Source organism: Heloderma suspectum, chromosome 2 (genome assembly GCF_057233095.1).
Source record: "Heloderma suspectum isolate Gila_16-S chromosome 2, 16-S_ref, whole genome shotgun sequence".
Taxonomy (NCBI): domain Eukaryota; kingdom Metazoa; phylum Chordata; class Lepidosauria; order Squamata; family Helodermatidae; genus Heloderma; species Heloderma suspectum.
Genome location: NC_139459.1, coordinates 157368893 through 157391206, shown reverse-complemented (window position 1 = coordinate 157391206; position 22314 = coordinate 157368893). Strand labels below are relative to the sequence as shown.

General features: G+C 47.1%; 1 protein-coding gene across 2 annotated transcripts in view; it reads right to left on the bottom strand.

Annotated features, from left to right (window-relative positions):
* The window catches only part of SIDT1 (SID1 transmembrane family member 1), a 315540-nt gene that overhangs the window by 209273 nt on the left and 83953 nt on the right, over nt 1-22314 (bottom strand). For both annotated transcript variants that reach the window (XM_084835330.1, XM_084835331.1), the window contains exon 6: nt 11385-11468. In XM_084835330.1, coding sequence (XP_084691456.1) covers nt 11385-11468 — 84 coding nt within the window. The remainder of the gene's footprint in view (nt 1-11384; nt 11469-22314) is intronic.

Below are 22314 nucleotides of genomic sequence, written 5' to 3'. Positions count from 1 at the left end.
CCATCAATATGCGGATGACACCCAGCTCTACCTCTCTTTCTCATCAAAACCAGGTGAGGCAGTGGCTGTTCTGAACCAGTGCCTGGGCACGGTAATGGACTGGATGAGGGCCAATAAACTGAAACTCAATCCAGACAAGACGGAGGTACTGTTAGTGGGTGGTTCGTCTGCCCGGCTAGGTGATATTCAACCTGTTCTGGAGGGGGTTGCACTCCCCCTAAAGGATCACGTTCGTAGTTTGGGGGTGCTCTTGGATCCAGAACTGTCACTTGAGGCACAGTTGAACTCAGTGGCACGGAGCACTTTTTATCAGCTGAGGCTGGTATACCAACTACGTCCTTATCTGGACAGAGAGAGCCTAGCTACAGTTATCCATGCTCTGATAACTTCTCGTCTGGATTACTGCAATGCGTTATACGTGGGGCTGCCTTTGAAAACGGTCCGGAAACTTCAGCTGGTCCAAAATAGGGCAGCAAGATTGTTAACAGGGACTGGCCTGCGAGCTCATATTACGCCAGTACTTTTCCAGCTGCACTGGCTGCCAGTTCATTTCCGGGCCCGATTCAAAGTGCTGGTGTTAACATTCAAAGCCCTTAACGGCTTGGGGCCAGGTTACCTGAAGGATCGCCTCCTCCCATATGTGCCTGCCCAGACCTTAAGATCATCATCAGCGGCCCTTCTCCGTGAGCCCCTGCCGAAGGAAGTAAGGCGGGTGGCTACTAGGAGGAGGGCTTTTTCTGTTGTGGCACCCCGGCTCTGGAATGAGCTCCCTAGGGAGGTTCGCCTGGCGACTACATTGTACTCCTTTCGGCGCCAGGTGAAGACCTTTTTATTTTCCCAGGCATTTTAGCTTTCTAAATTTTTATCTTTGCTGTTTTAAATCTGTATTTTAAACTCCTGTACTGCTGCTAGGTTTTATTGTGGTTGTATTGTTATATTGTGGTTTTAATGTTCTATATATTTTAAATTGTTTTATTGTGTGTTGTTTGGTTTTAGTTTTTGTGAACCGCCCAGAGAGCTTCGGCTATTGGGCGGTATAGAAATGAAATAAATAAATAAATAAATAAATAAATCTGTTTTTGAGTTAAAGAGCCCTTCGCCATCAAAGGAGTCCTGGCTCCAGGAGTCAAGCCCGCAGACCTTAGTCTCCTGAGGGCGATGGCGCCAACCATTGACTTGGCGCTACAGTCCGCTTCATGCCGAGGGCTATTAATTTGATGTCTCAACAGCTTGACAGCCTCAGGATGGAAGACCCTGGCAGGATCCTTTTGGTCCTCTGGGAAGTAGGCACAAAGGGAATCCATTTTTTCCCATAGAACAGCTGGTATCTGGCCATCATGGCCTGATAATTGGCCACACAGAGTCCCAGAGCAGCAGACTACCCAAAAGATCCAGCCTCCTTCCTTCCTTGTCAACAGGCGAGGCATGAGGTTTCTGTGACTGTCCCTGCGCCAATTCCATGATGATGGAGTTGGGTCATGGGTGAAAATACAAGAATGCCGCGTCCTTCTCCTGCACCCTATATAGGGATTCAAGGCCCTTAGACGTCGGAGCCATGGAAGATGGAGCCTTCCAGGACTGATGGACAGTCTGAAAGAGGGTCGGGAGAAAAGGCATAGTAACCGGTTTCGACGATTTGGTATGGACTGTGTCAAAGACGGGGTCATGAATATGCTCCTTTGGCTGCTGTACTTCAATGCCCAAAGAACGGGCAATCCGACTGATTTGCTCAGTTATGTTGAACATGTCCTCCCAGGGAGAGGCTCCCTCCTGGGCTCCCACTACCTCATCCGGAGACGGGATGGAAGGCGGGATAGAGGAATATGAAGATGAATCGGACTGGTAAATCATCAGCTGATTCATGATGCGAAGCTGGCCGTGACGACAGTTCTGCAGGCACTGTGGTTCCGATTGAGTCGGTTTGGGCGGCTCCAACTGACTCTGCAGCAACGAAGAGGAATGAGGTGGCACAGGTGGAGGCACGAGGAACTCATCTCTCATGGGGAGATGAGAAACAGTGTCCGATGCCCACGGTAAATACCAAGGTGAAACTGCTCCCATATATCTGGAGCAGCCCGAAGAGTACGCCAGTCCTCGAAGTGCAAAGGGTGTTTTGGAGGGCAAGACCACTCTGAACTCCTATCCCAGTCACCATGTGGAGACCTTGACCTCTCTCTATAATGGTAGTCGAGGCGGTGATCCCCACTGGGGAAAGACACAGCCCAGGATGAAAACAGAGCTCTCGGTCCAGAGGAGGAGATGAGATGCAGCGATGTGAGGCTTCCTGCCTCACTGGTGACAGTTTGGGAGATTTTTCAGCAGCCTTCTTTTTCTTTTGTTTTTTAAGGCTATTCGATCCTGACTTTGCAATCTTTGCCTTTTTAGTGATCTTTCTCGTGACCAAGAGTGCCAAGGAGCGCCCCAGAGTCAGAGGATCAACCCGCTCCATGGAAGTTGACAGGTGAAGGGACATTGACTTAGACGAAGACGTAGTTGCTCCCGCTTCGTCTTTTGCAGAAGACCCTGCAGCGTTCTTTGGATCCGTAACACTCTTCTCCGCAGCTCTGCCTTAAGCCTGTCTGATCTGTTCTTTCGTGCCTGTTTAGTAAACGACTGGCACAGGGAGCAGGAATTGGGTAAATGGCCTTCACCCAAACAAAAAAGGCAGAGGGAGTGAGGGTCAGTGGGGGGCAACTTACTCCCACACTTGACACACTCATGAAAAGGTGCTTTTGCAGCCATTAGCAACACCGCAGCTGCGGTCAACAGACGGACGAATGACAAAGGAAGAATTTTTGTGTGTCTGTGTGGTGGGGCGATGATGAAGACAAGGGAGAACAACAAGAAAAAACATGAACAACAACAAATCCTCAGAAGCAACAGAAAAGAAAACGCTGCAATTCTCTTTCTAGTAGAGAGGAAGCTCTGAAGAAGATTATCCACTATGGCGGTCAAAAGAGAACTGAGGGAGTGTGCGGGAACCCCCTAGACATGCGCGGTGGATGGTGGGGGAGGGTTCCCACCAAAAGTGTTCCTCAGCTATAGAAGCTTCCTGAATGACACTCAGCATAGGTGTAAAGCCCATATGTGTGATGCACAGAGACCACGAAGAAGAACTGGGGCTTTTTTCACTGTCGAGTGATAGTGATGCCTTCTAAAAGCATAACTGAGGATTCTGTAGTAACTACCTCTAGAACTGCGATCTGGCTGGGAACTAATATATGTACACCTCATCTCATGGCTCTTTTAGTAGCATAAGCCTTAGCTCCTGATAAAGTAACAGCTTTAAATGTCCAACATAGATACAGTTGGTAGCTGGTGAATGGGGAGTGCTTACTTCTGGTTCGCGATGTAGCGCTAAAGCGCGGTTTTGGTTTAATCCTTTACTTTTTTAAAAAAGAAGTCCATTGCTGCTTGCAAGGGGAGGAAGCTCTACAGTGTTGCAAGGCAAGTGAGATCCAGTTCTCCTGCTGCTGCTGCCTTGCTGGGGTTCAAACTCCACCTGTGGGACTTCTACTCTGCCTCCTTGCAGACCCAAGTCCAGCGAAGTGCCACCCCACTCCCAGCTGCAACACCTTTGGGAGCTGGGGTATAAAACCCAGGCCCTGGTGGGGGTGGACCACCACTGGTGGGAGTCACTGCTGAAGGGGGAGATACCAAAGGGGGTTGCCCCTTTGGGGGAGCCACTTTGGGGGAACAGAAGGGCGAGGGCCTGTCCCCCTTCTTGAAAGGAGGTAGAGGGACTGCTTGCCTCAGTGTGGCCTGCAGGACTGCCTGCACTAGAGATGTGCTTTTTAAAGAAGGGGGGAGGTGTTGGGAGCCAAGGAGCAGCCATTACAGTTCTACAGGGCAGAGGGAGATACGGAGGGGGGAGACAGTCACACTCTAAAAGCAGAGTGTATAACAATAAAGTGTTGACTGTCCCTAAATTGTCCCCTAACTCAAATAACCTGGATGGCCCTGGCAACAGACCCCTTGGGTTGAAACTGCTGCTGCTGAATGCCAGGTCAGTGAATGGTAAAACAACTGCTATCCAGGACTTGATCCTGGATGAGCACACCAACCTGGCCGGTATTACAGAGACTTGGTTGGATGAAGGGGGGGGGGTTAATCTCTCTCAGCTCTGCCCTCCAGGGTTCTCTTTCCAGCAGCGGGCAAGACCTGGGGGATGGGGAGGTGGAGTGGCAGTGGTCTATTGGGATTCTATCTCCCTGACAAGGTGCCCTATCCCATAGTATGCTGGGTTCGAGTGTATTTGAAGGTGGGTACCCGGGACAGAATAGGATTCTGTTGGTGTACTGTCCACTGAACTGCTCAACAGTCTCCCTTCCTGAGCTAGCTGGGGTAGTCTGGGGGTTGGTGTTGGAGACTCTTCGGCTTGTTGTGCTGGGGGATTTTAACATCCATGCTGAGGCTGCCCTGTTAGGAGCGGCTCAGGACTTCACGTCCGCCATGACAACCATGGATCTGTCACAAAAGGTATCTGGCCCCACCCATGCTTCTGGGCACACTCTGGACCCCATTTTCTGTGCTGGATGGGGTGATAGGGATCTGAGAGTGGAGGAACTCTCTATAGTTCCATTGTCATGGACAGATCACTCTACCTGGTGGCGCTTAGACTTGCTGACACTTGGAATCTCTGCAGGGGTGGAGGGCTGATTAAGATGGTCCACTGATGGAGGAGGCTGATGGATCTGAATGATTTCATAGAATCATAGAGTTGGAAGGGGCCAACAATACCGCTGCTCAATGCGGGAAGCCTGATTCCCAGAAGGTCTCCCATCCAAGTACTAACCAGGGCTGACCCTGCTTAGCTTACGAGATCAGAGGAGATCAGGCGCATCCAGCCCTTTGCTCATCTTTCCCGACGGCTCTTGGGGATTTTCCTGTTGCCTCAGCAGGCGATTCTGTCGATGTCCTGGTCAATCCCCGGAAAGGAGAAATGACCAGGGCCATGGACACAATCGCTCCTGAGCGTCCTCTCTCACAAAGTGGAGCCACACCATCACCCTGGTTTTCTAGGGAGCTGACGGTGATGAAACGAGTGAGAAGGCGACTACAGAGATGTTGGCAGAAAACTCGGAGTGAAGCCGATCGAACAGGGGCTACAGCCTATTTGAAGGCCTATTCTGTGGCAATATGAGCCGCAAAAAAATATTCTTTCTGCCACTATTGTGTCTGCAAAGAGCCATCCAGCGCTGCTGTTTTGAATAGTCAGGGGTCTTTTATACATTAGCCCGCAAGAGGAGAATTTAAACCTCTCGACAGCCTGCTGTGAACAATTTGCTCAGCACTTTGAAGACAAAATAGCTCAGATACGCTCTGACTTGGATGCTATCGTTGATACAGATTTAACTTTGATGTAACTTTGGCCTCTGCTTGTCCAGTGTTATTGGATACTTTTCAATTTGTACAGCGTCAGCCTGAGGATGTGGACAGGATCCTGGGAGAGGCGAGAACTACCATGTGTACTCTAGATCTCTGCCCTTCCTGGCTCATAAAAGCAGCCAGAGGTAGACTGGCTGAATGGGTAACTGAAGTGGTTAATGCCTCCCTTGGACAAGGCAGAGTTCCAACCTGCCTGAAGGAGGCGGTGGTGAGACCTTTGTTAAAAAAGCCCTCCCTGAACCCCACCATATTGGATAATTATTGGCCAGTCTCCAATATTCCATTTCTGGGCAAGATTTTGGAGTGCATGGTGGCCTCCAACTCCGGGGATTCCTGGATGAGACAGATTATCTAGACCCATTTCAATCTGGCTTCAGACCCAGTTATGGGACAGAAACAGCTTTGGTCACCTTGGTGGATGACCTCTGCCAGGAACTAGACAGGGGGAGTGTGTCCCTGTTGGTTCTGCTGGACTTCCCAGAGGCTTTCAATACCTTCGACCACAGTATCCTTCTGGGCAGCCTCACTGGGAGAGGACTTGGAGGCACTGTTTTACAGTGGCTCCATTCCTTTTGGGAGGGGGAGACCCAGAAGGTGGTGCTGGGTGACTTCTGTTCGACTCCCCGGCTATTGACCTATGGAGTTCCTCAGGGTTCTGTTTTGTCCCCCATGCTATTTAACATATACATGAAACCATTGGGAGAGCCTGTCCAGAGTTTTGGGGTTCGGTGTTAGCAGTGCACTGCTGACACACAACTCTACTTTTCCTTTCCATCTAATTCCAAGGAAGCTGTTGTGGTGCTAAACTGGTGTCTGTCGGCAGTAATGGACTGGATGAGGGCAAACAAATTAAAGCTTAATCCAGACAAGACAGAGGTGCTCCTGGTTAGCTGAAAAGGCAGATCAGGGAATAGGGATTCAGTTTGTGCTGGATGGTGTTACTCTTCCCCTGAAGAAACAGGCTTGCAGCTTGGGTGTACTTCTGGATTCAGCCCTGAGCATGGATGCCCAGGTTTCAGCGGTGGCCAGGAGTGCATTTGCACAGTTAAAGCTAGTGCGCCAGCTGCACCCATTCCTTGAGATGTCTGGCTTGGCCACAGTAACACATGCCTTAGTTACATCCCATTTGGATTGCTGTACTCTACGTGGGGCTGCCTCTGAAGAGTGCTCAGAAACTTCAGCTGGTTCAAAGAGCTGCTGCCAGACTGTTGACTGGGGCTGGCTACAGGGAGCATACCACTCCCCAGCTAAAATAGCTTCACTGGCTCCAGGTCTGTTTCCAGGCACAATTTAAAGTGCTGGTCATGACCTATAAAGCCCTATACAGCTTGGGTCCAGGTTATCTGAAAAATCGTATTCTCCCCTATGAGCCTGCTTGTGCCCTGAGATCTTCAGGGGTGGCCCTTCTCGCAGTCCCGCCACCATCACAGGCTTGCCTTGTGGGGACACAGGAGAGGGCCTGCTCAGTGGCTGCCCAAAGCTCTGGAATTCCCTTCCCAGGGAGGCAAGAGTGACACCCTCCTTGGCATGTTTCCACAGGCAGGCAAAAACTTTTTTGTTCCAGCAGGGCTTTGGGGGTAGATAGTCTGGGCCTGTGAAAATATGATGGATTGATACTATTGCTTATGTTGTTGCTGTCTTTTAAAATGTTGATATTTTATACAATTTTAATATTATTGATGATTTAATGTTATTTTTAACTTTTGTATGTATCTGTAAAAGTTTTTAATGTTGTAAAGCCACCTTGAGTCCCAGTATTGGGAAAAAGGCAGGATATAAATAAATACAACAACAACAACAACAACAACAACAAGTGATATGGTGGCCAGTGGGAAAAAGGCAGAAACATCAGGGAAACGCGGGGGGGGGGGGGGACATTGGGAAACACCCCTTGACAGGGGTCACAATGAGAGGCACACCTCTCGGCAGGGCTAACACACTGGAGTAAATGTGGAGGGTTGGTGTACACCACAATGGAAGCGCAGACAAGCCAAATTAAGGAAAAGAATCAGACTGTAAGCAGTTTCATGAAATCTGGTTTTTCTGCAATAAGCTCTGGGGCGGCTGCTGGATGGCCACAACGTCATGTACCTCTAATGACCTCTACACACAGCCAGTTCTGAGTAAATCACTTGTGGAAACAGGCCCTAGGATTCCCTTCAGCTTCTCCTGCCTGTCTCCAGAGAGCTTTCATAATTTTTAGCAGTCCAAACCTGGATTACACGTGGATACACTCGTACTGTAATATGTAACCAGGTTCGTCTTGGCCTAGTAGGCTATGCTTGGATTGTGTGTGCTCAGACCTCAGACCTCTTCAGGCACAGAAAGAAATAGATGTGTGCAACATCAGTCCCTGTAATAAACAGGCCATGTAATCTGGGTAGATCTGCCACAAATACCAGAAACTCTTCCCTGGTTAAGAGAGCAGTACCTTCTGCCAGCTCCAATTCCAGCAATAGACAGCAGAGACCATGAAGTGGTCATCCAGTCTTCCAATGGAATCAGGTATAGCCACACATGCCTTGCACCCAGCCTAACACTATCAACAAGATCCTGAAAACAAAATTCCACTACCCATCTATATTCAAACCTGGGTCAATATATGAAACAAATTACATTAGAATGCTGTGAGAGATGCTCTTTAGTTAAGGTGAGTGGGGTTTTCCAGTATTTATCATTATAAAGCCTCGTAAATCGCTATTGATGATAAAATCAAGACAATTTATTCAGTAGGGAATTTGGCAGCTAGCTCATGTGGGATATAATTTCAGAAACCACTGAAAAAGAATGGCTGAAAAGGAATTTTAGAAGTTTGTGTTGAATTACAGCCTTCAGACTGAAACCATTTTAATTAACCACAACAGGTTAATAGATGGAGAATTCAGAGTGGGACACAAGACTAGATGGAAGATGGGCATAGAACATGCATATGAGGTGACATGCAAGTCAGCAAGAAAAAGGAGAATGTAAGTCCTGCATTTATTTTATTGATTTAGGCTGCAATTCTATACACAGCAGTAGCTTACATCTATATGAACAGAATTGCACAGAGTATGCCGTTCCTCAGTTCAAAAACTTTTAGGGAAGCTCACATGATTAAAACAATAAAGCAACAAATGCAGTAAAACAAAAATTAAAATTTGCAGGAAGCATTTATGACTAAATGTACATAAGATTGACCTTTACAACAGACTTAAAATTAATGAAATCTTTAGAAATCATAAGCAGAGCAAATCTGCAAGACTGATAAGCTTAAATAATTATGCTTGTTTTACTTTTAGTTTAACATGTAGAAGACTGCACTCTGCAGCTTATGATAAACTATGGAAGAAATTGGTTATCTCCATATTTAGAATTTTAAAACTTATACATTATTAACATTTGATATAACACTGACTCCAGCTTCAGTGTTTCCCCAACCTGCAGAAGATGATAACTGGGGCTGAAACGACCAAAAGAAAGTGTGGGTGCTTCGATGCTAAGTTATAAGCAACTAAAACATGAGACTGTAGAACATGTTTACTGCCTTAACTTTACTATCTTACATCTTAGGTGCCTTAACTTTCAGCTTCTATGCTTTTGATGAATAAGTGAATTGTAAACACCTTAACTCTTCCCTCAAACCATGGGTGAGGAGCTGGTGGTGGGGCTTCTTGGTCTGAGCCTCCCACACAGAACATCTCTACATCAGCCTAGGGATGTCAGAGAATTCCGCCACGGATCTTGGTGAGGCCAAATGCCAGTGCATTCGGCCCCCCGAACTCTGTGGCAGAACGGCCTGCCCCCCCCCTGCCCCCCGCGGATCCCCCCCGGGACGAGACTCACCTGGGGCGGATCTTCCAGGCGGCGGCAGCTCTGGTGGCAGCAGCGGCCGGTCTTCTGACCGGCCGCCGCCGCCGCCATTTCCACTCTTGTAAAAAAAGAAAAAAAGAAGAAAGAAAGAAAGAGAGAGAGAGAGACCACGACTAGGTTTAAAAAAAAAAAAACACGACGTGATAGGCTACATAAATCTTTACATAGCCTATCATGGCTGGGTGGTTAAAAAACAACAACCGCGTATGCAAATGGCGGCGGCTACGGCCGCCGCCATTTGCGTTCCTTATTTTTGCCCTCTTAATCTACGTAAATATTTACGTAGACTATGACGGCAAAAATCAAGGGGAACGCAAATAGCGTAGCGGGCGCTATTTGCGTCCCTTTTTGATTCCCCATTTTAGCCTACGTAAATATTTACGTAGGCTAAAACGGGGAATCAAAAAGGGATGCAAATAGCGCCCGCTACGCTATTTGCGTTCCCCTTGATTTTCGCCGTCATAGTCTACGTAAATATTTACGTCGATTAAGAGGGAAAAAATAAGGAACGCAAATGGCGGCGGCTATAGCCGCCATTTGCATACGCAGTTTTTTGGTTGTTTTTTTTACCCAGAGCCCTCTGCGGCCGGAAATCCAGCTGCGGACGGCTCTGGCCTGGCCGGCTGCTCCGTGGAGCTGCCGCGGAGCACAGCTGGCCTCGGAGGATTCCGGGGGGGGAGGAACGGAGCGCTTCCCCCCTGGCGAGGATTCCAGGGGGAGGGACGGAACGCCCCCCCCATCAACATAATCCACGAATGGGTAAGTGACTTTCGTACATCCCTACATCAGCCTAAAATCCTGCATTTAAAATGGGGCTTTCTGCTTCTGTTTTAAATTCAGGATCACAATGGACTCCCTTTACACGTGCTTCCTTCCCCCGCCTTTTCCCCCTCATCTGAGTCTTCCATATGTTTCATTATACAGCCGCTAGATGGTGCTGTGGTCTAGCTCCTCTTATTGTAGCTTTTCCTTTTTCATGAGGGAAGTCAAGCGGAACTCAAGCATGGTAATTTGATAGCTCATTATCTCCAATGGTTTAAGAAATGGAATAAAGGTCATTTAGTGCGGGAGACACCCTGGAGGTTAATGACATCATCTAAAGAGCCCACAAACTTCCATGAGTAACCATTCTCAATAGCAGGATAAAAGCTTCGTGTGAAGAAGCCCACAGACACAGCAGTTTGGCTTTTAAAAAAACCTTCCATTGGTGCCAATGAAAGCTTTTTTTAAGAAGCCATATAGCTCTGCAGGAAGCGTTTTTTGAGGGGGTTGCAACTGGGGAGGGAAGGGGGAAGAGAGAAAGACTGGGAGGGGGGGAGACACCAGTTCTGGACACCACACTTTAAGAAGGACTCAGATAAATTGGAATGGGTTCTGAAAAGAGCAACAAAGATTGGGGACTAAAAACTAAGTCCTGTGAGGAAAGATTGAAGGAACTGTGTATGTTTAGCCTTGAGAAGACTGAGGGGTGGGGGGTGATAGTGCTTTTCAAGTACCTAAAGGGTTGTCACACAGAAGAGAGCCGAAACCTGTTCTCTATCATCCAAGATTGTAGGACAAGAAACGGGCTTAAGTTACAGGAAGGTAAATTTCAGTTCAACATCAAGAAAAACTTCCTAACAATCAAGGCAGTCAGACAATAGAAACCATCTCCCTTGGGAGATAGTGGGCTCTCTGTCGCTGGAGGTATTCAAACAGAGATTGGACAGCCATCTGTCAGGGATGCTTTAAATTGGATTCCTGCACTGAGCAGTGGGTTGGACTTGATAGGCTAAATGGCCTCTTCCATCTCTAGAGAGAAAGGGGAAGGGCAGAAAGAGAGAAATGAAAAAGGGTAGAAGGAGAGAGAGGGAAAGGGGAGTGACTCTGGTCCTGCCCATCTTTGGCTCCAGTCTTAGACTGGCATGAAGCCCCCAACAGCTTTCACCTGAGGGAATGCAACCCTCACAGAGGTGGAAGTGAGGGAGAAGATTCCCCCCCCACACACACACACACATATTTTAAACCAGAGATTTTTTGAACCTAGAATACCTTATTACTATGTGTAGAATAGCAATATCCACCTGATGGGTACTAACAAACAGACACAATCCAACTGAAAGAAACACAGGGAAATAGTTTAATGGACGGTACTATCAACTTACCTGTGCAGTGATGGCTGCCTGTTTTGTCATGGACTGGTAAACTCCATTAAATTCCACATTATGGTCCAAATCATAAACTGGACACTGCAAAAGACAGGTAAGCTTGTTAAGCACTATCTTAACTTCTCTATTAAAGTTGGTTTGCACAAAGCATTTCCTAAACTGCCACTGTGCACTGTAAAGTATACACTGTATAATGTTTTCTCCAGAGCCTATTTAGGGGAAAAGATTATCTGAATATATCTGAGAGCAGATGGAGAATTGCCAAAGCTGAGTGAAGTGGCAAGAAGAGTTTAAATTCAAGCAGCAAGCCATCACACACATGAGCATGTTATTACAGTAGGTAGAAAGAAGGGAGTGGCTATTTCACTAAGGGTACTGGCATTGTTGTGAGATAGCTGTTTCATTGTATTGTTTGGTATAAACAGTTGTCCTATTGGTACCAAAGGATAAGAGATGCAAAACATGCAAGTCAAAGACTGGGTTTGCATGACATAAGCCATCGTCCGTCCGTCCCCGAAAATAAACCAAAGTGGCTTATCATGACATCTGCGTGTGGTTTTTCCCACCCTGGCATGCATAGGAAACACACAGGGAAGTGGGCGATTTTAAAGGGGGTGGGGGGGAAGGGTTACAGTTACCCACTTCCCTATGTGTTTTCCATGCATGCCGATGTCAGAGTGGCCTTGGGGGGGGGCACACATGGCCCACTACTCCCCGCCCCGGCATCCCTCTACTTGCCATAAAAAAGAGGCTTGTCTTTTCGTGGGATGGGATGCTTTGAATCCCCATGCTAGCCTATGGAGATCGCCTCCATCGACTTGCACTGGGGATATAAAGGTGCTCTGGACAGAAAATCGGGGAGAGGGGGCGAAATCCAACCACTCACCAAGGTCTGTGTTGCTCCCAGAGTCCGGGGGCGGAATTTCACCTCCCCGCCCCTTTTTTCAGAATATTCTTTACTTTCCCCAGCCCTTTTTTGTGTACAACGGGACTGAGGAAATTTTTAAAATCCAAAACTCAGCACTGGGGGACAAAAATCCAACCCTCCCACAAGGACTGTGGGGGCAACACAGTCCTTGGGGGGGTTAGATTCCCCCCCCCTCCAATTTTTGGATTTTTTAAAATTTACCCAGTCCCATTGTGCACAAAAAGGGGCCAAGGAATTTTTTTAAAAGGGGGGGGGCCTGACCCCGAATGCCATCACAATCAGAGCTAGGAAGGGGGACTTGGTGGCAGACAAAACGGGTCTGCTGCCAGATCCCTTGGGATGTGGCCTGGAGGACTGAGGGGGAAGAAGGGACGAAATAAACTATACACAGGAACTTATTTGCCCTATCATGATGGGGCACAGTGGGCTATTTTTAAAATAAGTTACTGTGTGTAGCTTATAAGCCACCATGGCTTAAAGTGACTTGTGAACTCTCCAAAACCCTTTTACTGACAGCCAGTGCGTTAGTAGTGGGAGTGGCTGGAGTGCACTTTGACCAGGGAGTCCTAGGTTCAAATCACCACTCAGGTATGAAGCTCCCTGTGAGACCTTGGGCCAGTCATCATGCCTCAGCCTAGCCCACATCACAGGGTCAACACGGGCAGAACAAGAGGTAAATAGTGTACTAGAGTAATGAGGGCAGAGCATCATAAAAGTTGGCCATCCATGCAGCAGAGGAGTTTTTAAAGTCATAACATGGAACAATGCAGAAACAAAGGGAGAGGAGTTTTTAAAGGAATAAAAGTTGGCCATGCATGCAGCACATACATTTTAAACAGCATAACACGGTGTAATGCAGAAACAAAGGTAGATTCACATAATAAGTTCTCCTTCTTTCAATATGCTCGAAAGACACTCATACAAGTAAACAACAATTTTCTCTTGTGTGTAGAATAATCACCTCTACACTGTAACTTGTGACAAACCCACAAGTGTCTATTTTGCTGTATGTACATGTAGCCAAAAAAAACCCCACAGTTTGTTATCACACAGCAAAGAAAGTGTACATTTGCCTCATGCTATGATGTTGTGAAATGCTTTATTGCACTTTGCATTCCTTGTGTTTTGTCCCCTGATAACATTAATTGTCCAAGAATTTATTCCAGTTTCAAAGGGCTAGATTAATCCAGATCATCATACTTATGTTACAGGTTTCCTGGGTTAACCCATTGGGCAAGACAGTCTGCATTTGAAACACAAAGTTTCGTCCACATCTCCCCCTCCCAGCAATTGTAACTTTGCTGAAAAGATATCCCCTCTCCTAAACCTTTGACCACTAATCTGCCTCTCCTTCTGTTTGCCTTTCCTTTGTGTCTCGTTCTCTTTAATAATGAATTATTATTACTTTCATTATCGATGAAGCACCTCAAAAACCAGGTAGTGTGCAATGAGTTTAAAAGGAGAGAGAAAAACTACTCATAGGCTTACAGTAGTTATCATTAACGGCATCACCATCATTATCATTCCCAAATCCACACTGGTGTAATACCTTTATTAGGCCAACCAAAACATCACAAAAAATCTGCAAGTTTTCAAGATCTCCAGATCACTTCATCAGAAAAGATATTACAGTGTCTGCATGTTTACTGTCCCAAGATGAAGTGGAGAAGGAGAAGTGCACACATTCAAATTAAGCTCTAGCAGGTCATGTGATGGTTACAGGTTGGACCTGGAGATGCCCCTTGGGTTGCTGGAATCAAGAAAAGGAGAATGTGCAGACAATGAGACAAAAAAGTCATAAAAACTGGCATTTTAAAACAACACGGGGACTGACTTAAATGCATTTACACACACACACACTCACAATGAATTTCTTCATTCACAGTCCACAGAAAACAAGGTTTTAAACCCACCTTAATTTGGACTAGTAATGGCAACCCACTCCAGTATTCTTGCCAAGAAAACCCCATGGAATGTATCACAAGGCTCCCTGATAGCCATGATAATGCGGTCACTGAACTTGAGCCGGACATCCTAGAGAGCGAAGTCAAGTGGGCCTTAGGAAGCATTAGTAACAACAAAGCTAGCGGAGATGACAGTATTCCAGCTGAGCTACTTAAAATCCTAAAAGATGATGCTGATAAAGTGCTGCATTCAATATGCCAACAAATCTGGAACACTCAACAGTGGCCACAAGACTGGAAAAGGTCAGTTTACATTCCAATTCCAAAGAAGGGCAACGCCAAAGAGTGTTCAAACATCCTAGAGCACAATTGCGCTCATTTCACATGCCAGCAAGGTGATGCTCAAAATCCTACAAGCTAGGCTTCAGCAGTATGCGAACCGAGAACTACCGGAAGTACAAGCTGGGTTTAGAAGAGGCAGAGGAACTAGAGATCAAATCGCCAACATTCGCTGCATCATGGAGAAAGCAAGAGAATTCCAGAAAAACGTCTATTTCTGCTTCACTGACTACGCTAAAGCCTTTGATTGTGTGGATCACAACAAACTGTGGCAAATTCTTAAAGTGATGGGAGTACCAGACCACCCTACCTGTCTCCTGAGAAACCTGTACGAGGGTCAAGAAGCAACAGTAAGAACCGGACATGGAACAACCGAGTGGTTCAAAATTGGGAAAGGAGTACAACAAGGCTGTATATTGTCACCCTGCTTATTTAATTTATATGCAGAGTACATCATGAGAAATGCCGGGTTGGATGAATCAGAGGTCGGAATTAAGATTGCTGGGAGAATTATCAACAACCTCCGATATGCAGACGATACCACCCTAATGGCAGAAAGCGAAGAGGATCTCAAGAGCCTCTTGTTGAGGGTGAAAGAGGAGAGTGCAAAAGCTGGTTTGAAACTCAACATTAACAAAACGAAGATCATGGCATCTGGCCCTATCACTTCCTGGCATATAGAAGGGGAAGAAATGGAAGCAGTGACAGATTTTACTTTCTTGGGCTCCAAGATCACCGCAGACAGTGACTGTAGCCATGAAATTAAAAGATGCTTGCTCCTTGGGAAGAAAGCTATGGCAAACCTAGACAGCATAGTAAGAAGCAGAGACATCACCTTGCCGACAAAGGTCCGTCTAATCAAAGCTATGGTTTTCCCAGTAGTAATGTATGGCTGTGAGAGCTGGACTATAAGGAAGGCTGAGCGCCGAAGAATTGATGCTTTCGAACTGTGGTGCTGGAGAAGACTCTTACGAGTCCCCTGGACTGCAAGGAGGTCAAATCAGTCCATCCTAAAGGAAATCAACCCTGACTGCTCATTGGAAGGACAGATACTGAAGCTCCAATATTTTGGCCACCTAATGCGAAGAGAAAACTCCCCGGAAAAGACCCTGATGCTGGGAAAGACTGAAGGCAAAAGGAGAAGGGGACGGTAGAGGATGAGACGGCTAGATAGCATCACCGATGCAATGAATATGAACTTGAACATGCTCTGGGAGAGAGCGCAGGACAGGAAGGCCTGGCGTGCTATGGTCCATGGGGTCACGAAGAGTCGGACGACTGAACGACTGAACAACAACAACAAAGCCAGCCAGCCCCAGTTACCACATGGAGGTGGGGGTGGGGAGGGTTTTTAAAATGAATGAGTTGAAATTATTGCCAATCACAGATTTTTTTTTTTAATTAGGCACCATTTTGCAGCCAAGTCAATCTGAAATAATTATTGCAGGGGTAAGTTAAATATGTACAGAGACACAACACAACAATAAAATTCCACACATCACACACACACCCAAGGTAAAATAAACTTATAAATATATATACATCAATCAACCAACCCTCCACCCCCCACATTGTTCCAGCCAGGTCCAGCATGCTGTTGCCACTCAAACCCTTTTCCCCTAACCAAGTGAAGTTACACAGAAGTTCCCTTAACCAAGGGAAGTTCCCATAACCAATCTCCAGTTGCAGAGGGGGTGAAGTGGGGAGGGGGAGATGTTCACACCAGCCACTAATAAATAAATAAGAAACACAGGATGGAGGACACAGGCAAACATGCACATCCTCTTTGATTTCACAGAATCATAGAATCATAGAATAGTAGAGTTAGAAGGGGCCTACAAGACCATCGAGTCCAACCCCCCGCTCATTGCAGGAATCTAAGTCAGAGCAACCCTGACAGATGGCTGTCCAGCCTCGTCTTGAATGCCTCCGGTGTGGGAGAGCCCATTACCTCCCTAGGTAATTGGTTCCATTGTCATATTGCTCTAACAGTCAGGAAGTTTTTCCTGATGTTCCAACGGAATCTGGCTTCCTGTAACATGAGCCCATTATTCTGTGTCCTGCATGGTTCATTTTCTTGCTCATCTTCCAATGTGATATATGCCATCTTCTGACAGGAATGCCCTTCTGTATTCTACATAGGGCAAACAGGCCCATTAGAAAGAATAATGGACACAAATTTGACACCAGAAATGGCAATATCAATAAAACAGTGGGAGAACACTTCAACTGCCCAGGACAATCTATCACTGACCTTCAAGTGAGCTTTGTGGAGCAAAGGAACTTCAAACTGAGATTAGAGGGAATAAAATCTTTTTTTTTAATCACACTACATGTGTCAATTACCGCAGCTGCCGCCAGGCTCTGCGGGAGAAGAATCGGGGGGGGGGATTTCCCTCACCCCCTGGCTGGAGGTCAGGCTTACGAGAAAGAGCATCTGCTTGTAGGTTGTCGGAGGCTTTCACATGGCAAATCTTAAGGTGGAACCGGGGGAAAAAAAGCGACCACCTAATCTGCCACTGGTTTAAGGCACGGGCTGTCTGAAGATGTTCCAGGTTGCGATCGTCGGTTCTAACTTCAACTGGGTACTGTGCCCCCTTCAGAAGATGACGTCAGGTCTACAAAGCGGACTTGATGGCCAACAGTTCCTTCTCTCAGATGGTATAATTCCTCTCAGACATGTTCAGCTTCCTGGAGTGGTAGGCGCAGGGCTGCAACCCGCCGCCCACCCAATCTGGCTGAATGTCAGGGTGGACACTGAGCCCATAGAATCCCAGAGTAGTTCTGATTCTGAGGAAGAGCAGTCGCTTCTGGGAGAGGAGCGCGCTCCTCTTTCCCGGGGCCCACAGCTGACGGAGATTCCTCCCACCAGCATTCCTAGATTAGATAGCAGTCCAGGGAGTGACCGAGCGCGGGAAGTAGACTTGGAGGATGCGCGATGCCAACGTAGAGAGCGGCGCCAAATGGAGGGCGCAGAAAGGAGGCGTAGTGCCCGGTTGGCACGCAAACAACAGCTGCGCCCAGAGGATCCAAGGGAAAAGGGGAGGGACTCTCCCTAGTCCTTAAGTTCAGGGGTCTGCCAGTAATTCCCTTTCCAACGGGGACCAACTGTTCCAACTTAGGGCATAGGTACTGTGCTGCTCAGATCTAGTTGCTACCTGTAGAGTTGTTAAGTTGTAAAAGAAGAATAAACCTTTGAAAGGAATCCCTTTGTCTGTGTCTGGACTTGGCTGCTGGATTAGACTGAGAGAGGCCTCCAAGGAGCCCTTGACAGCTTGGTCCCCGTTCCTCTTTTTTTTTCTCTCCTCTTTCTCTCTTCTCCTATTGCCTTATGGAGGGTGCCGGGAACCCAGCGGTGCAAGCTCTGGCAGAAGAGAACCAGATGCTCCATGATCAGATGGCTCAACTGACGGCTGCCGTGCAGAATCTACAGGCGGCGTTTCAACCCCCTCCCCCTCCAATTCCCCCACGCCGCAAGTGCCCGGTGGCTTTGCCAGAGTTTTCTGGTGAGAAAGGACTTTTTCAGATTTTCAGGGCCCAATCAGAGCTGTACATGCGTCTTAGACCTGAGGATTTCCAGACGGAACAGGTTCGTGTGGGTTTCATCATTAACCTATTGTCAGGCATGGCAGCTAAATGGGCTTCGGGACTCCTGCTCGCTAATGACCCCCTGCTCGGGGACTATCAAGGTTTCATGACAGCCATGGCACATTTTTTCGGTGACCCCCTGCGCACACAGACGGCTTCTCGAGAGATTCGCCGCCTCCGGCAGGGCAAGGACTGAGTTTCCAGCTACGCGACAACCTTTCGCTTGCTGATGCAGGATTTACAGTGGAATGATGCCGCGCTAGTGGCTCAGTTTTTGGATGGTTTGAACGACGAGATCTTAGATGAGTTGGCGCACACGCCCAGCCCGCCTGCTTTGGAGGAGCTCATCCAGACCTGCCTTCAGATAGATAGTCGGCTGCAGGGGCACTGGCAGACCCAGCGGGGTGCCGGGGGCCGGGATTTCCCTCCTCTCATTCCCGCACGTTTCCTGCCTCCTCCTCCACCCCCCGCTCCGGGGCTGGGGGTGGAGGAGACCCCGATGCAGCTGGGATCTACCCGAGCCTCACTGCCGCCAGAGGAACTTGAGCGCCGGTGAGCTGAGCTCTGATGTTTTCGATGTGGAAACCTGGGGCATTTCGCCAAGACCTGCCGAGTTAAATCCACAGCTCCGTTGCCTCCTCCTCCTCTCCTTCCCCCTCCTCTTCCTCCTCGTCCCCAGGCCTGACTAGACTGCCCCCAAAGCTTGTTGTGGGCCTCCAGTGTGGGGGTCAGTTCCCCACCGGGTGGGTGCCTTCCCCAACCCCCCCACCCTCCCATCTGCTGTTGCATCTTCACCTCCGCTCCTCACAGCGGGGTGGGGTGGGGTGGAGGCCCTAGCTTTAGTGGACTCGGGGACTACGACTAGTTTCATGGATGAGACCTTCTCCCTCTTCCACAAGATTCCTACCCTGCCCCTTCCTGCCCCCTTGGCAGTGCAGACCATTGATAGACGTCCTCCCTCTTCGGGCGAGGTGACCCGTATTACAGTTCCACTCACTCTGCGCACCCAGTCCCACGTTGAGCAGATTCCCAGAGAAGTATGCAGCTTTTCGGGATGTGTTTGACAAGAAGGAGGCTGACCGGCTTCCCCCGCAAGTCCTGGCGGCAGTTGCGGTGCCTCATTCTTGGGAGGAGCTCCTCCTCTCTGCACAGCCTCAGGATGCTTTTGTCCACACAAAGGTGGAGGAATTGGGGCTAGCCTGGCGCGGCAGGTTTTGGCAAGTCTGTCTGTGCGCAGGGGGTCACCGAAAAATCTGGCCCTCGCTGTCATGAAACCTTGATAGTCCCCGAGCAGGGGGTCATTAGTGAGAAGTCCCAAAGCCCATTTAGCTGCCATACCTGAAAGTACGTTAATGATAAAGCCCACACGAACCTCTTCTGTCAGGAAATCCTCAGGTCAAAGGCGCATGTACAGCTCCGATTGGGCACGGAAAATCTGAAAAAGTCCTTTCTCACCAGAAAACCTCTCTGGCAGAGCCACTGGGCACTTGCGGTGGGTGGGAATCAGGGGTGGTGGGGGTTGAGCCACAGCTTGCAGAGCTTGTACGGCAGTCGTCACTTGAGCCACTTGATCACGAAAAGCCTGGTTCTCTTGCACGAGAGCTTGCACCGCCGAGTCCATGGCAGCCTCCAGAGGCAGTAGGAGCAGAGAGAGAGAGGGGAAAAAAAGAGGAACGGGGACCAAGCTGTCAGGAGCACCCTAGCTGCCTCTTGCAGTCCCCTCCAACACCCAACTCAGGACACAGACGACGAGGATTCTTTCCAAGGCTTTATTCCTTTAGGACTTTAGGACTCTTTCAGATATTCATCACTAGCGACTAAGCAAGGAACTGCACTGGGGATAGATAGCAGAGTAGCCTAAGCTCCATGTAAGGCAGTTGGTCCCCATTTGAAGGAGAACCGCGGGAAGACTCTGACCTTATGGGCTATGGAGAGATCCTCCCTCTTTCCCTTGGGTCCTTGGGACGCAACCGTTGTTTTAGTGCCAAACGAGCGGAGCGCCTCCTTTCAGCGCCCTCCATCTGTCGTCACTCCCTGTGTCTGTGCCGAGCGTCCAGCAAGACCCCCTCCAGCACTCCCTCACTGCCAGGGTCACTATCTATCCCAGGAATGCTGGCAGGAGGAATCTCTACCAGGTGCTGTGGTTGTGAGAGATGAGCGAGCTCCTCTCCAACGGATTGCTGTTCTTCCTCAGAATCAGAACTGCTCTGAGGCTCTATGGGCTCAGTTTCCACCCTGACAACTATATAGAAATCCACTTATTCAGGAAAACTTGGGGGCATTAAGATCAGGAGCTGACTGTTTTTTGATCTGGTTTGGGCGGTAGGTGATAGGGTATATAGCCTTAAATGGTTCAGAGCTAGAATATCTGAAAGATTATCTCCTCCTATATAAACCTGCCTGCAGTTTAAGATGTTCCACATTTACCTAAGATCCTAATGTCATAATCTGAGGCCCTTCTCAAGGGCCCTCTGCCAAATGAGGCAAGTGTATGGCTACAAGAGAGATGGCCTTTTTAGCGGTTGCACCATCTGTAGAATGCCCTTCTGAGAGAGGCTTATTATGGCTTTTGGAACCAGGTGAAGACCTTTTTATTTCTCCAGGCATTTCAGTGCTTTGAGATCTTTGCACTGTTTTATCACTGCTGTTGGTTTTACTCTTGGTTTTATGATGTGCTGCTGCTTGTTTTATTTTGCTTTTACCTGACTTTTATTATTACCTTGTACTTTATGTTTTTAATTTGTACACCACATGGAGAATTTGGTTACTGAGCAATTTAAACGTGCAATAAAACAAATAAATCTGCTTCAGAGGCCCTTCTGTACATTCCACCATCAAGACAAGCTTCTTTATTTAGTTTTAGATGTGCTGTTACAACTTTTTTTTGTTCTGCATGGATAAGTGATTTTAAATGCGCTAGCTAATAGCTAATTAGCTAATGCATTTAAATATTAGCTGCACTCTCCATTTTTACAAGATTTGTTTTCTTCTGTGGTTGTTGCCATCTGTGATGTTTTAAAGTTTCTAACTGAGTTAAAGTTTTAAATTGTAAGTCATTTGTGGGGCTCTTTCTGGCCCAAAAGGTGACTTAGAAATAATTTTATAAATTAATAAGGCTAGTTTGTTGTTGTTACTATGATGCTTTGTTGTTGTTATTCTGGTTTTAAATGTTTGATTGTAAGCTGCTTTGAGCTTTTGGAAAGGTGAGGTTGAAATATATAGATATATAGATATTTGTGTGTGTATGTGTGTGTGTATTTGTATTTGCCAGACTTTGTGGTCTTGTTGTTGTTATTTACATAATACACAGTGATATCATAATACCCAATATGTAACAACACCAAATACTGCTCATAATGATCAAATTTTAACATCAAAGATAACCACAAATTAAAAGCAACCTTAAGAATTTAAACACAATTTTATACCAAAGCTGACATTAAATCATCCCTAGACCATTTCAATATCCTCACAAGCACCTATGCCCTCAAGATATTAAAAAACCCTACTAATGGGTCCACAGGGAGTGCATATCCCAAAATTAAACTGATCTCATTCAACACTGAGCACCAAAATCTTATAATCACTGGGAAAATCCCAAAGATATGCAGAATGTTTGCTCTCTCCAAACCTTCAGCATTTATCCGCAGCCTGCTTACAGATCTTATTTAGTCTAGCTTATAAACACTTTCCTCAATAATCATACATAATGTGATTTCGGGGTTGGTCTTTAAAATCCACTCCCATACCGGCTGGTCAATATTTCTTCCTAAGTCCTTTTCCCGTTTGACCTGATACAAGTTTTTCCTTACATCTTGTTTAGCCAGTATTCTATAGATTTGACTTAATGTTCCCCTAGATACATATATACATACATACATACATATATATATATATATATATATATATATTAAAAAAAACCTCAAAGTTGTGAGTTAGTTGGTTATTCCTTTTTGACTGTCTTCCTGTTGACCGATTCTCATGAAACACGCTTCATTGGAAAGCTCAACATGCAGATTCCACAAATAACAATGGTTTTCACTATAATTCAAAGTTGGGAGTTTATGTCCATAAAGCATTTTTAAGAATTAGGCTTTTATACCAATGTACTATAAAGTTTTATTTTTATCATCAAAAAAGTCAGGTTTTTATCATCAAAAAAGTCATA